The sequence below is a fragment of the Eptatretus burgeri genome, chromosome 4, assembly GCF_056783735.1.
Source record: "Eptatretus burgeri isolate ZD-2024b chromosome 4, Ebu_testis_v1, whole genome shotgun sequence".
NCBI lineage: Eukaryota > Metazoa > Chordata > Myxini > Myxiniformes > Myxinidae > Eptatretus > Eptatretus burgeri.
This window is the reverse complement of record NC_140964.1, coordinates 68,249,112-68,264,111: the sequence shown is the minus strand read 5'-3', so window position 1 is coordinate 68,264,111 and position 15,000 is coordinate 68,249,112. Positions and strand designations below refer to the sequence as shown.

At 46.3% G+C, this 15,000-nt stretch overlaps 1 protein-coding gene across 10 annotated transcripts in view; it reads left to right on the top strand.

Annotated features, from left to right (window-relative positions):
* The window catches only part of LOC147028286 (protein LMBR1L-like), a 205,856-nt gene that overhangs the window by 78,765 nt on the left and 112,091 nt on the right, over positions 1-15,000 (top strand). For 6 of the 10 annotated variants that reach the window (XM_085878554.1, XM_085878555.1, XM_085878556.1 and 3 more), the window contains 3 exons: positions 5,894-5,958; positions 10,206-10,394; positions 13,096-13,168. In XM_085878554.1, the coding sequence (XP_085734680.1) occupies positions 5,894-5,958; positions 10,206-10,394; positions 13,096-13,168 (327 nt within the window). The remainder of the gene's footprint in view (positions 1-5,893; positions 5,959-10,205; positions 10,395-13,095; positions 13,169-15,000) is intronic. The other 4 variants (XM_085878559.1, XM_085878560.1, XM_085878561.1 and 1 more) reach the window with 1 other exon arrangement.

Here is a 15,000-nt window from a genome sequence, read left to right as displayed (position 1 = left end):
ACACATATGTGTCCAGGCCACACGCGACTTCATCCTTCACCCCACAGTCATCATGAATGTTCGCATACGCGCAAGTCGTCACATTTCTAAGTCGTCACTTTTTTCTCGGTCCCGATGGTGACGACTTACGCCTAGTCTACTGTATATATACATGCAGCATATATATACATACATATACATTATACATATACATTAATTCAGTGGCCCAACGGGGCTGAACTCAGGACCTTTTGGGTCCCAAGCCGCTGCCCTAACCACTGCGCCAACACCAGGCTATAGTTATACGGAATTAACAATATCACAGTATATTTTAACAGATATTCTATTCCACTCGTTCATGACCTGTCAGGCAGACATTGCAACAAAGAAACGAACAGGCAGTCCCATCTGTAAATGTAATGAGTTCTGGTGAGACAGCAAACAAAGAAACTCATACCATGAGCAGTCCATTTATGCAAATGTAATGAGTTCTGACTTTGTCATTGTGAGAGACCTGAGAAGCTTAATTATCTTGCAATCAATTGAAATTGTTTATCTCAATTCAGTGCACGCGAACCACTCTTTGCAGAGTGATTTTAGCCTGTACTTTACAACAGATTTTATACTCCATTATTATTTAAGAGCAAAAATTAAAGAAAATGAGGACATAATTTGTGGGAAAAGAACACTTATCTCAATATGAAAACTAGAGGGGGAGCACTCAGGAGAGTGCAAAACCTCCGCCACCAATACTGCTGGGTCACTCAAGTGAACCTTATATCTTATTCATTAAATATGATGTCAACAGTGCTGAGAGTTATAGTTCTTTTCTCCAACATTTGGGGGGGGGGGGGTTGGAAATCACTTAAAACATGTAAATATGCAAAAAAAAAAAAAATCTAAATTTTGTTGAAAAAAAAGTTGCAAAAATTTTTTTTTCTCGAACAATTTTTTTGGGGGGGGGATGGAAATCACTTAAAACATGTAGAAATGCAAAAAAAAACATTTTTTTTCTTTTTTGGGGGGTAACAATTTTTTGGGGGGTTGGAAATCACTTAAAACATGTAGAAATGCAAAAAAAAACATTTTTTTTCTTTTTTGGGGGGTAACAATTTTTTGGGGGTTGGAAATCATTTAAAATATGTAGAAATGCAAAAAAAAAATTCTCTAACAATTTTTTGGGGGGGGGTAACAATTTTTTGGGGTGGGGGGTTGGACATCATTTAAAACATGTGGAAATGCAAAAAAAAAATCTTTTTTTTGGGGGGGGTAAAAAAAAAATTTGGGGGGGGGGTTGGAAATCACTTCAAGCATGTAGAAATGCAAAAAAAAATATTTTTCCTCTCACAATTTTTTTTTGCGGGGGGGGGACCAAGTCCAAAATTTAATGGGATGATCCTTGGACCATACCTAACCCTCCCCCCCACCAAGTTTCGTCGAAATCCGTCGAGGAGTTTTTCCGTAATACTGTTCACAAACAAACAAACAAACAGAAAGGGGTGAAAACTAACCTCCATCCATCTTCGAAGATGGTGGAGGTTAAATATTTGTTTCAGCATGATCAACACAGAAACACCGGTACTTTGCAATAGTCATGTGATCCATAGAGCTGTGTTACCAAAATCTCCATGCTCATATTTCACAAGATGGAATTAATTATTTTACTTCCACAGGAGCAACTCTGAAGTTACTGCTTAAATCTGGGAGAATGGTACCATCCCAGCCTCGGCTGGATGTTGGCAAGCTCAAGGATGAGAGGGCAGCTGAGGAGTTTGCGAACAGGCTGAGTGGGAATTCTGGGGGTCTGAGTGCTTTGGGGAATCATGAATAGTTGTGGAGTGCCTTCAACACCACCACCCTTGATCTTGCCGGTGGAAGATTTGGAACTCAGCGGAGGGCAAAGAAGAATTTTGTGTCTCAAGGGGCACTGGATACCATTGACCAGAGTCGCAGAGCTAAGCTGTTCAGGAAGTTGAAGCGTAAAACTGTACCTGCGCTGAGGGTGGACAAGTAGGCCTATGTGCGAGGAATCTGTGAGGGGTGGAGCATCACCTGTGGTCAAGTGATTCTCATCCTGCTTACAGGGGAATTCGTGCATTGCGTTCATCCAAGTCTGTCCCTTGGTGTACTGCAGTTGGAGCGGAAGGTGGAGGGCTCTTGACAGAGCAGCTGAAGTGAAGGCCCGCTGGGCCAGTTACTTTGAGCAGCTGTACCAGGCTGATCCACCAGCTGTTGAGTTGGATGTCAGGGGTGTTACTATCCCTATTTCTGATCCTCCAAACAACTGTGATCCACCTTTGTTTGGGGAAACACAGGCTGTGGTGAACCCGTTGAAATGGGGGTAAAGCTCCTGGGATCTGTGGCATCCATGCTGAACTTCTCAAGGCTGGTGGAAAAGCTGTACTGATGTTGCTGCATGAAATTCTGTGCTTTGCCTGGAACACAGGCATCATCCTCACTGACTGGAAAGAGGGGCTTTGTTGTCCCTCTCTGGAAAGGGATGGGTGATCGCCAGGACTGCAACAACGATCGAGGGGTGACGCTGCTCACAGTGCCAGGAAAGGTATTTGCTCGGATAATTCTTGATCGTGTTCACCACCATCTGCATGAGCACCAGTTCCCAGAGTAGTCAGGCTTCACACCAAAGAGGTCAACGATTGACCGTATCCTTGCCCTTCGGGTCCTCACTGAACACAGACAAGAGCTTTGCCAGGGGCTGCTTACAGCTTATGTTGATCTCTGCAAAGCGCTCGATTTAGTGAATCAGGATGCCCTCTGGAGGATTCTTATTCTTCGTGGGGTGCCACCAAAACTGATCAATCTGATGTCTGAACTGTACTCTGGCACTGAGAGGGCTGTGAGATGTGGTGATAGCATCTCTGACTTATTTCCAGTTGTTACTGGAGTTCATTAGGGGTGTGTACTGGCTCCCACACTTTTCAGTGCTTGCATGGACTGGATTCTGGGGGGGATGTCAGAGAGATCAAGTTGTGGTTCGTAGTTTGGGATTGTCAAGATATCTGACCTTGATTTTGCAGATGATGCAGTCATCTTTGCGGAGACTGGAGATCCTTTTGGGGCCCCTCGAGGTGCTGAATGAGGAGTCAGAGCTGCTGCGATTATGGGTTTCCTGAGTCAAAACTAAGATCCAGGCTTTCAGTGACATCTTGGATGCTGCTACCTTGTCTGTATCTGTTTGTGGTGAGGATGTTGAGGTCACGAAGAGATTCACTTACCTTGGCAGTGATATTCATATCTCTGCTGGCTGTGAGCCAGAGGTAAATAGAGGTCTTGGTCGGGCCTGGGGAGTTGTGGATTCACTGGATCATGGGGTGTGGCGCTGTTGTACCTGTGCAGGAGGATGAAAGTCTCAGTCTTCTGGTCCTTCGTGCTTCCGGTCTTGCCTCTATGGATGTGAGACTTGGACTCTGACCAGGGATCTATGATGGAGGCTTAATTCCTTTGGTACCAGGTCTCTTCGGAGAATCCTTGGCTATCGCTAGTCGAACTTTGTGTCCAACGAGCAGTTGCTGAGAGAAACTCAACTGAGATTTGTTATCTGCATAGTCCATGAGCATCGACTATGGATGGCTATATAGACATGTGGCTCATTCTCCTGACACTGATTCTGCTCACCAAATTCTCTCAGTGAGGGAGTCTCGTGAGTAGAGGATGCCATTGGGCTGACCACGTGCCTCGTGGTTGCAGCAGTTTGATCAGCATCTCAAGGAGATGGGGATGGGCCAGTCATCTGCCTGGGGGATGACCAGATGGAGCCCCCTGGAGTACCGGCTGAAAGTGGACACAGCGACGCACTGCTTCGGTGAATACTCCCATACCTGACCTGAGCTGGATCAAAGCCAAGTTTTTGCCACTGAGTCTCAGCACGATAGTGCGTAGAGTATGAATTGAGAGTAATGTTCTGTGAAATGCCTGTTGATTCCTTTCCACAAGTCGTGTTTACCTCCACCACCGGAGGTGAAGGAGGTTATGTTTTCCTCCCTCTCTGTCTGTCTGTTTGTTTGTCTGACTGTCTGTCTGTCTGTCTTTGTGTGCAGAATATCTCAAAAAGATGTGGATAGATTCAGGTGAAACTTGGTGGACAGGTTGGGTGTGTTACCACGACAAATTGATTAAATTTTGGTGGATCCAAATCTGGATCTGGATGCGAGATTTATTTAATTTTTGAAGTGATTCTTCACCATTGAGAGACAGGGCCAAAAACGATATATAGCATGATATTTCAAAAACGTTTTGGGCCCAATATGTTCTCGTGGATCATGCATTACGTGGTGGAGGAATGCGCTCTACCGATTGCCCTTCTAGTTTCATTTGGTTTGTTGAACTTTCTTGTGTGATCGTGATTACGAGTGGGGCTGGCTGTGTCGTGCAGAGGTATGCGCACCCTCTTTTAGGCTGTCTAGCCTGGGTTTCAATGCTGACCCACCTATAAACTGTCACCCTGGTGTTTTACATGCCTGATGAGGCATCAGTGTGTGTGCCGTCGATCAGAATGATGTTAGGCCGCAGGAACCATCCATCAGCACTTTTTGTTGGTCATGAAAGTGGGTGAGTTATTGCCGGCACTTTGAACAAATTACAAATCCCTACCCTGACTCTTGCCAACGCATATTGATGAGCACAGTGAGTCTGTAAATATCACCTCGAGTTTGGAGAGGTCTTCGTCCAGCAGTGGACTAGAACTGACTGATGATTACAAGAGCTCACAACTTGTTTTCCTTTTTTGTTGTTGAATGCCATTGACATCTTCACTTTTTCTCAATTTAAATGTTTTTGATGCTTACTCACTTTTTAATAGGAGTTCCCTTTCAAGGAACTTTAATGCAGGAAGAGGCCGTTAGGCTCATCAAAGCCTGCACTATTACTACTTATGTTTGTTTGTCTCTTTTCTATCCTTTTAAAATGCTGAGCATAAAGCAAGGAAGCAGCATTTAGCATTTTGAAAGTCTTTTGTATGACTCAGCCGACCTCCCAGATCCGGAATGGATGCTCTAACTACAACAACATGAACGTTTGGTTTTTTTTTGCCCTCCCCACGAAGTTTCAAATATTCACGAAGGTCATGATAACCCCCTCAAATGCAATGAATAGCATTTTGTTGAATGTGGAGCAATATGTCACAGAGCAGAGATGCAGCATTTGCATTGGAGGTTTGCATCATTTTGTATACCACAGTACCATAATTTAATACACGACTGATCTTTGTCAAAATCTACCATAAAATATGGTCAGCAACTTTCTGATCTCACTTCATATGCTTGAATCGTGTTGCTTGCTTTCTTCTTCTAATCTTAAATTAATGGCTTCATTGAGCTGTAGATAATCATCCATGTACTGCAACTACCACCACCACGACTACTTTAACAGCCCTAATTATTCGCACCTCCCAGAGGCGTTGGCCAGAGAAGGCTTTTGACCCAAGTATCTCATGAATTGGCTGGCCAGACCAGATGTTCCACTGAAGGTGGAAATCACTTGTAATTTGTTCAGGATGCTGACAATAACTCGCCTACTCTTTGCGAAGAACACCATGGTATCTTTAACATCCACCAACAATCATTGCTGGCAAACAGATCCTCCGGCTCAATGTCCTTTCGATGGATGGCACACGTATTGATCCATCACCCTGCTTGTGAAACCCCAGGGTGACGGTTTATAGCTGGGTCAAGATTTTAACCCTTGCTTGAAAGGCAAGTGTGCCTACGTCTAAGTTCTCCTACTAGCCAATTGTGGATCGACCACTTGTAGAAGTCTCAAAGCAAATTGCACCTTTTTACTGTTTCCCAACTATTGAACATGCGTGCATCCTATCTATCATTTGCTCTTTGTATAACACAGCCCATCCACCAACGAGCATTGTCAATTGTGTGTGACGTACCTTCTCATTTTGCAGTGTGCACTCCTCTCGGCTTGGCCAAGATGTTCGGTGTTACTGGAAAATTGCTTGTGAAACCAACAGTAAGTTGCTGCCACTTGCCTTTTGAAGGATGATTGATTACTGATGATAAATGTGGGTTTTTCGCCATTGAAGGCAGCCATTATGGGGTTTTTATGTTTTCATTTTTAGCTCACCTGGAGTTTCGTCCAGTGAGCTTATACGATCGAGGTGTGTCCGTAAGTGAGTGAGTGAGTCAATCAGTCCGTAAACACCACTCATTATCGCTTGAACCAAACACACGATTTTGATGAAACTTGGCCACAAGCTTCATCTCTGATGCCTAACGAAGGTGTATTGACCACATCAAAATCTGCGCTCATTAAGGGAGTCTATGGGGGGATTGAGCCCCCCAAAATAGGTATTTGATCTCTTCTGAATCTACACACATGATTTCAATGAAACTTGACCACAACCTTCATCACCTGTGATGTACTAAAGTTTGTTTACGACATAAAAAATAAAAATCAGGGTCTGCGGGGGGTTTTAGTGACTGTTGCTCCTGATCCAGGTGAGCTTCAGGACGTGCTGTCCTTTATTTATTTTTTGGAAATGTATCCTCTCCGTTAACTTGCAAACCACAAACTTTCAAGCAACTGCATGAACCTTGAGCTGTCACTGATACGTTAAACACTATAATGAACGGATTTTGCTTCAAATATCAAGTTAATTGCTTAAATGAGTTTAACCTTTCTTTTGCAAACTGTTAAAAGCACTAATTTCATGGACAGTTTTACCCGACTTTGACGTTGTTGTTTGTTTGTTTGGTCTTTTTTATACATATTTGAGGCTCAAGGAAGAGCTAGTATTAATACTGTTACGTCTGAGGGGGGGGGGGTATGCATTCAAAGGGTAATTAGGATGTTTAATTAGGTATGCCATGCTTTTCGAGTTGTACCAGGATCTCGATGTAATAAGTAGCAATTCAGTGGTGATAAGTTGTCTCGGAAATGTCCATTTCTTCAAGGGGGAAATGATAATTGTCACGTAATTAGATAGGGAGACGGGTTAGGGTAAGTGTGTCTGCGTAAACCCTTTTAGTATTCCCTGTAGGCTTGCCGTGACGTAAGAGGACAGTGCTGCGGATGGCTCCGCCCCGTGATCACGATTGGCGGAAGGCGACGGCAGAGGGCCAATAAAAGGGCTCGATTGGAAGTGACGAGGACTCGAGTATAAAAAGGTTCTGTTCGGGAAAAGAAGTGGAAGAAGAGTCATAAAAAAGAAAGCATCTGGTCAAGGCTGTTGGTCTCGGAGCGTGCTCTCTTGTTGCGCTGGTTCGTTCCTCGATTCGTCGTGCCTCGTTCCTCACCTCGGTTGGCTCTGGAGTTCTGCTGGCTCGGAGTACGGGACCGAACGGCGGGCGGACCTGCCTCCCTCTCCTGCTTGCATCTTGGCGCCAGAACTGGCTCCCTGGCGGCTGTGAGCGGTCTTGGGCCTACACCAGGAGGTCGACACCACCAGGAACAGCACCACGGTGTCTCCTGCCCCTGACGAGCGCAACGCCAGCTCGTCCGGCGCCAATCCAGGGACTGTTGCGTCGACACCACGGGCCAGCCTGACCACCAAGACCAGCTACGTTGTGTGTGTGTGTGTGTGTGTGTGTGTGTGTGTGTGTGTGTGTGTGTGTGTGTGTGTGTGTGTGTGTGTGTGTGTGTGTGTGTGTGTGTGTGTGTGTGTGTGTGTGTGTGTGTGTGTACCTGGCGCCTTAGAGGGTTTGAGATTTGTATATCCATTGGAATTGTTTGTGTTTTCCCCACGCCCGAACCCACACCACCATCCCGTCAAATCGCCCCAGATCCCTCCTCTTGCCGAGTCTGGTTAGATTTCTGGTTAGAGAAATAAACATTATTAACTCGGTGAAAAGCGACTCGTGCCACCTTCCTCATCCCGTTTGCTGTAAAGCGATTAAAACCGCCATCTTTGGGTTATAAAAAATAAACCGCCTCCATCGTTTCGGCTCATTCTATGTTGGCGGGACTGTTCAAGTCCCGTGGACGTCACATTGGTGTCAGGAGTGGGATGTTCGAACCCCTCTAAATTATATTTGGTATCGGGAGAATATACCAGGATTAAAATCTCGCCACAAATTGGAATATAAAATTACTACAGAAAAGTGCGCGAGCGCGGGAAAATTTGGCGGTATTTATCAAATTAAATTTAATTGGCGGCAAACGGGACTTCTGCACCATGGCGGATATGCAGATGTTGGAGGAGGAAGGCCACCTGTCGGGCAGCGAGTTGGGGGAAGAAGGGAGAGACGGGGGTAGGATCGGAACCTCCCCCATTCCGAGCGGGGACCGTGCTTCATTGCCCGTAATGGAGCCGGCAGCGCCGGAAACCGGCGTGATGTCGATCCAGACCATGTTGGAACGTTTAATAGGGGACATGACGGCACAAATGGCAAATCAATTCGTGACACAGAGGGCAGAAATGACGGCACAAATGGCAAATCACTTCGTGACACAGAGGGCAGAAATGACAGCTCAATTGGGGGTAATGGGGGAACAGTTGGGTGCACGGATTGATTTAATGAGGGATGAATTGGGGGAAAAGATGGAGAAAATGAAAACTGAGATGCAGGAGTGTGTGGATGTTCAATTGGGGGAAATACAAAGTAAATTCGAGGATAGATTGGAGGAAACAAAGGTAGAAATTACATTGGAGGGGGAAAAATACGGAAAAAATTGGTAGATAAAATTGATGCAACGAACATTTGGGTTGATAAAGTGGATGAAGGCCTGGAACGTCATCGTGCCTGTGTGGATGCTCGTATGCAGCTGCAAGTAGAAAAGTGGGGAGAGCTGAGGAAGCAAGGGATGAATTTGGCGGAGGAGGTAAAGGATTGGAGGCTCGTTTGGACGAACAAGATAAACTTATGAGCCAAGATGAAGTCTTGGATAAAGGCCTGGTAGAGCCGTCTTTTGTAAGTAGAGTGTCCGGGTTGGTTGAGGAGCAGCTACAAACTCGCGACGGAGCCTTGGAGGAGGTTGTGCGGGCCCAGAAGATCCTGTGGGAAGAGGTGAATCGGTCAATTCAACGTTTGGAACAGGAGGCAAAATTGACCCATGAGACCCTCACCACAAAACATCTTTGGCCACAGGGTGCTCTGAAATTGGATATGCAGCCACAAGGGTGTTTGATCCCTGGGCTGGATTCGGAGAAAGGAGAAACTGGGAAGCAGGCCACCGGAAAAGTGATCCCCCTGGTAAATTTTGACGGGTCAGGGAGCGTTGAAGCTTTTCTGACGCAATTTGAGTGTATTTCCCGACTAAACGGGTGGAATGAGCGGGAACGTACAGGGAATTTGGTGGCAACGTTGCGGGGACCAGCCGCAGATGTGTTAAACGTGATTGCGGAGGGATGTTGACCAGCTCCCACATTTGCGAGGCGTTGAGCCATCGGTTTGGGTTCGCAGCAAACTGTGATCTGGTGCGGGCCCAGCTCCAGCACCGCAAATTAAAGTTGCGCGAGACAGTGCAGGAGCTGGCACAGGACATTTACCAATCAGTCAGGATCGCGTATCGGGACCTAACAGTGGAGGCGTGGGACAGACTGGCACTCGAGAAATTTTTAGCTGCTCTTCCTGACCCTGAGGTCCGAGCGCTAGTGGAGCTACAGGATCCACCCACCGTGCACCGAGCGGCCAAGTGCGCGGCCAGGCTGGCCTCGTGGAGTCGGCCGGGTCGGGTGCCCAAGAGGCCATCGGTGACGATCCGACAGGCGGAGATTCGGGATCAGGGAGGGGGGCTGGGAGAAATTGGCATTACCCAAATGCTTCAGGAGATGAATCCTCCTGCTGAACCGCCAGGTCTATCCGAGGTGCCCTTACATAGGTCGAGTCCGGAAATCACTGTCGGGGGTCGGGGAGACTAGATCGGGCTGAGCGTATAGGGCCATGCTCGGCTGGTGAGATTGTGGCGAAGTGCCCTCCTTTGGTGAAAATAGTGAATTGTGGGAAAATTGGCATGGGTTTGTAAGTTCTGCTGGGTTTTAGAGTGACAATAGGGACAGTGGGTAATTGGTAACAAAGCGGGCACGAGTGGCTGTCCAATGGCTGGTGCGTGGATCGGGTGAGAAGTGCTGTGCGAGTTGTTTCAAGTTAAGAAGTGAAATGTATGGTGCACACATTGATTTTTTTTATTGGACATGGTGTGGTAACAGGGAAGGTCATGGTCGGTGAAGTGTTATAAATGCAGGTGTCACAGGTAAGGCCGATGGGGTGGGGGGAGTCATGTGGGTTTTGTGGGTGGGATGATGTGCTTGTCCTCAGGGATTGCTGAGGCTCACGGTGAGCGGGAATTGCGACCCCCTTCAAGGAGATTCACCCCTGGTGGCTAATGGTGACAGTGTCTGGAGGAAACTGGGAGAGGGTCTGGTTGGGCGACCAAGGCTGGTAGGACCTTGGCGACCCAGGAAGGCAAGAGGAGCCAGTGAGACCCCTTCCAGTGTGTTGTACGGGGTGAGAGCTGATGGCTACCAGGGGGGTGGGAATCAAAGGGAGCGGGGTGGAGAAACGTCCGGGTTGGACTAAAGCTTACCTGTGGGCATGGTTGCACCTGAGATGCCGCCATCATCTTGTGGTAACCCACCCCACGGCCATGACGGGATTCAGCCTGCATCATTAAAATGGGGAGCATGACCTAGAAATGTGATGATGACCATGGTGTGAGTGTTGTGAAGATGTGTGAGTCCCACTCGATCCCGCACAACTTGACATGTGCAGCAAGGGCATGATGTCCGCATAATTTTGGAGTCAAGCAAATTTGAAAATTGGCTCCCCAGGTAACGCTGGGTCTATTAGCATCCACTGGGGGAGGCGGTCAAGTGTAAATATCCCGTGAATAGTGTCGTTAAGGCTTAGAGTAGGAATGTAAAGTATAAGTGTTGTGTTTTTGTGGAACCTTTTGTTTCCCCTCCCCAGATCACTGGAAGAGTGTTGGACAGGAGCGATGATCCAGAGGATGGAGTGCAACTTCGCTCAGTGCTCTCATGTGATAAAATAAAAAAATGAATGATTGTTTTGGCGAGGATAAGGCCATAAGGGGGTAGTACATTAAGCAGGATAGGTAAGTTAGCTGCGGCTCGCTGCCCATTGCCCCTCCTACTTTATTTCGTTAGGTTAAAGAGGTGTGAGTCAGTAAGTGTTAAGGCTGGTACGGTAGCGCCTGTGATATACCTTGCAGGAGCTGCAGTACCAGAGGAGGGGGCAGTGTTATGTCTGAGGGGGGGGGGGGTATGCATTCAAAGGGTAATTAGGATGTTTAATTAGGTATGCCATGCTGTTCGAGTTGTACCAGGATCTCAATGTAATAAGTAGTGATAAGTTGTCTAGTAAATGTCCATTTCTTCAAGGGGGAAATGATAATTGTCACGTAATTAGATAGGGAGACGGGTTAGGGTAAGTGTGTCTGCGTAAACCCTTTTAGTATTCCCTGTAGGCTTGCCGTGACGTAACAGGACAGTGCTGCGGATGGCTCCGCCCCGTGATCACGATTGGCGGAAGGCGACGGCAGAGGGCCAATAAAAGGGCTCGATTGGAAGTGACGAGGACTCGAGTATAAAAAGGTTCTGTTCGGGAGAAGTGGAAGAAGAGTCATAAAAAAGAAAGCGTCTGCTCGAGGCTGTTGGTCTCGGAGCGTGCTCTCTTGTTGCGCTGGTTCGTTCCTCGATTCGTCGTGCCTCGTGGCCTTGCTGTGCCTCGTGCCTCACCTCGGTTGGCTCAGGAGTTCTGCTGGCTCGGAGTATGGGACCGAACGGCGGGTGGACCTGCCTCCCTCTCCTGCTCGCATCTTGGTGCCAAAACTGGCTCCCTGGCGGCTGTGAGCGGTCTTGGGCCTACACCAGGAGGTCGACACCACCAGGAACAGCACCACGGTGTCTCCTGCCCCTGACGAGCACAACGCCAGCTCGTCCGGCGCCAATCCAGGGACTGTTGTGTCGACACCACGGGCCAGCCTGACCACCAAGACCAGCTACTGTGTGTGTGTGTGTGTGTGTGTGTGTGTGTGTGTGTGTGTGTGTGTGTGTGTGTGTGTGTGTGTGTGTGTGTGTGTGTGTGTGTGTGTGTGTGTGTGTGTGTGTGTGTGTGTGTGTGTGTGTGTGTGTGGCTCCTTAGAGGGTTTGAGATTTGTATATCCATTGGAATTGTTTGTGTTTTCCCCACGCCCGAACCCACACCACCATCCTGTCGAATCGCCCCGGATCCCTCTTCTTGCCGAGTCTTATTATTATTTCTGGTTAGAGAAATAAACATTATTAACTCAGTGAAAAGCGACTCGTGCCACCTTCCTCGTCCTGTTTGCTGTAGAGCGATTAAAACCGCCATCTTTGGGTTATAAAAATTAAACCGTCTCCATCGTTTCGGCTCATTCTACGTTGGCGGGACTGTTCAAGTCCTGTGGACGTCACAATACACTGAATGGATCAGGACACAACAGGCCAAAATAGCAGCAGGGAGAGGGGGGGAGGGGGGAAATACCAACAGCAGAGTTGAAGGACAAGATAGAAGCAGACTTGGACAAACAGTGGGTGTGGAGAGAATGGGGGACAGGAGAGGATGCATGGGATGGACAAGATGGATACAGAAGGAAACTCTCCAGAGAGAAAACTGAAAATTTGGAAAGAGGAGGGATTTTGGGATGTGTGTGCGTGTGTGCGTGTGTGTGTGTTATTGTGTGTGTGTGTGTGTGTGTGTGTGTGTGTGTGTGTGTGCGTGTGTGTGTGTGTGTGTGTGTGTGTGTGTGTGTGTGTGTGTGTGTGTGTGTGTGTGTGTGTGTGTGTGTGTGTGTGTGTGTGTGTGTGTGTGTGTGTGTGTGTGTGTGTGTGTGTGCGTGTGCGTGTGCGTGTTAACAAAGGTAGAAAATATGGTTTTTCATTGGGGAAGATCTGAGATGGTGGTGAACAGCTGTCTTGAAGACCTGGAGGGAAGATTGAGATTTAAGAGTATGTGGAAGCTGGTTCCACAGGTGGGAGAAAGGCCTATCAAAGCCTGCATGTTGCATTGCTAAGTGCAGTTAATGATTGAAATTTATTTGTACGTTATCCAGTTGGAATTTGTTCCTTGCATTACCTGCCAAGAAGCAGTTTACTTCTTGTTGGTTATCAAGGTAGGTTATTAATCTTGAATTATTTGAAGGCCATGATTGTTGTGGACTTTGCAGCTCCTTGAGAATGTGACAGAACAGATCTATTGCTGCAGGCTCGATGAGGCAGCAACACAGCGGCAGCAGCAAGGCGAGCCTTCATTACTACCTTACACCACTGTTGTGTATACCTCATTTAAATGATAGTTTTTCACGATCATCTTCTTTCGTATGTAGAACATCGCTGCAGGTAGCATCATTTTCTGCAGGCCCATCTGTGTTGCTGTCTGGATATGATGTCATGAAGAGATGTTGTCATTATTCATTGTTGCAGCTCATGTGCCAATATTTTTATTTTGCCGATTTGTGCACAAAATGTCGTACAGTATTTTGGTGCCATACTGTCGTGTCTGCCGAATCCTGTTTTTTAACGTAATCCATGTCTGTTTGTGCCTTTGTGAGCAGGAAATCTCATAGTTGTGGATGGTTTTGGATGAAATTTGGTGGACAGGTTAGGTGTGTGATGAGGAAGAATTGATTTTGGTGAAGATCCGGATCTGAGAATTTTTTAATTTTCCAAGTGATTTGTCACCATTGAGAGATGGGGACAAAACTATATAGTGGAGCATGATATTTCAAAAGGTTGTGGATGGATTATGACAAAACTTTGTGAATGAATTTGGTCGGTGACAAGAACAAACTGATTAGATTTTGGTGAAGGTCCGGATGCAGATCTTGACCTATCAGTGGGATGAAAAACGTAAACTGTTCAGCTTGGTAGAGGTATGCGCTCTACCGAGTGCTGTTCTCATTTGTTAATTGGTTAGCCGTTAAATATTTGCTTCTCTCATTTATTTACTCTTTATCCGTAACTTGTGATAAACTACATACATTATTGGTAGAGCGCATACCTCTGCCAGGTTGAACAGTTTACGTTTTGTATCCCACTAAGAGCTCAGATATGCATCCGGACCTTAACCAAAATCTAGTCAGCTTGTTCTTGTCACTTAACTCACTCATCCTCTGAGTTTTGTCATAATCTTTCCACAACCATTTGAAATATCGTTTTTGGCCCTATCACTGAATTTGTGAAAAAACCGCAATAAAATTCTCGCATCTGAATTTTCACCAAAATCAAATAAATTTGGCTTTGTCACATACCAAACCTCTCCACCAAGTTTCGTCAGGATCTATCCATAACCTTTTGAGATATCCTGCTCACGCAGACCGGTGAATACATAACCTCTGGTCATCTTTGGTTACGGAGGTAATTAGTAGCATATTTTTTCCATTTGTTGATGCACAGAACAACCTCAAAGGTTTGGGTTGAAAGCTGAATCAGGATACTTATCGGACAGTAACGTTGGGGAGTTTGATAAGTTTCATGACTTTCTCATTTTGAGAATGCGTTTGACGATCGATGTGTGCCAGGTTGTGAAAAGCCAACACTGTCGTAAGTTACTGTGATCCCCTGCCCTGACTTTGGAACAATGCCCCTTTGTGAGTTTGATGACAATCAAATAATGACATACATTTTGTCTCACAGTAGAATGAGTCATGAAGGAATTTGGACACATCTTAGATCATAAAAGCTATGCTTTTGCTTCGAGAAGGGACAATGAGATGCACATTTAGCATGCTATTGCGACACATGACTAGATTTGGAGGAAAATGTTTAACTTCAGTTTGCTTATTTAAATTATTTGGTATTTTAGATAGGGTCCCATCTATTTATTTGGTATGCAAATACAGGTCGGAGATTTGGATCGGTACTCCTGCCAAGAAATACAGGTATTGTCGCAGTCTAAGAACGACTATATTGTCCATATTATTTTAAGACATAAATTGAACCTCCGTTGCCCCTTTATTAAATTTGTTCGAGCATGGTGCAGATAATCTGAATTGCAGCAATTTATTTGTTTAAATTATACATTGTTACCGTGGCCGTGTCGACCAATCAGCCCAGATGATCAGCCTAGCCGG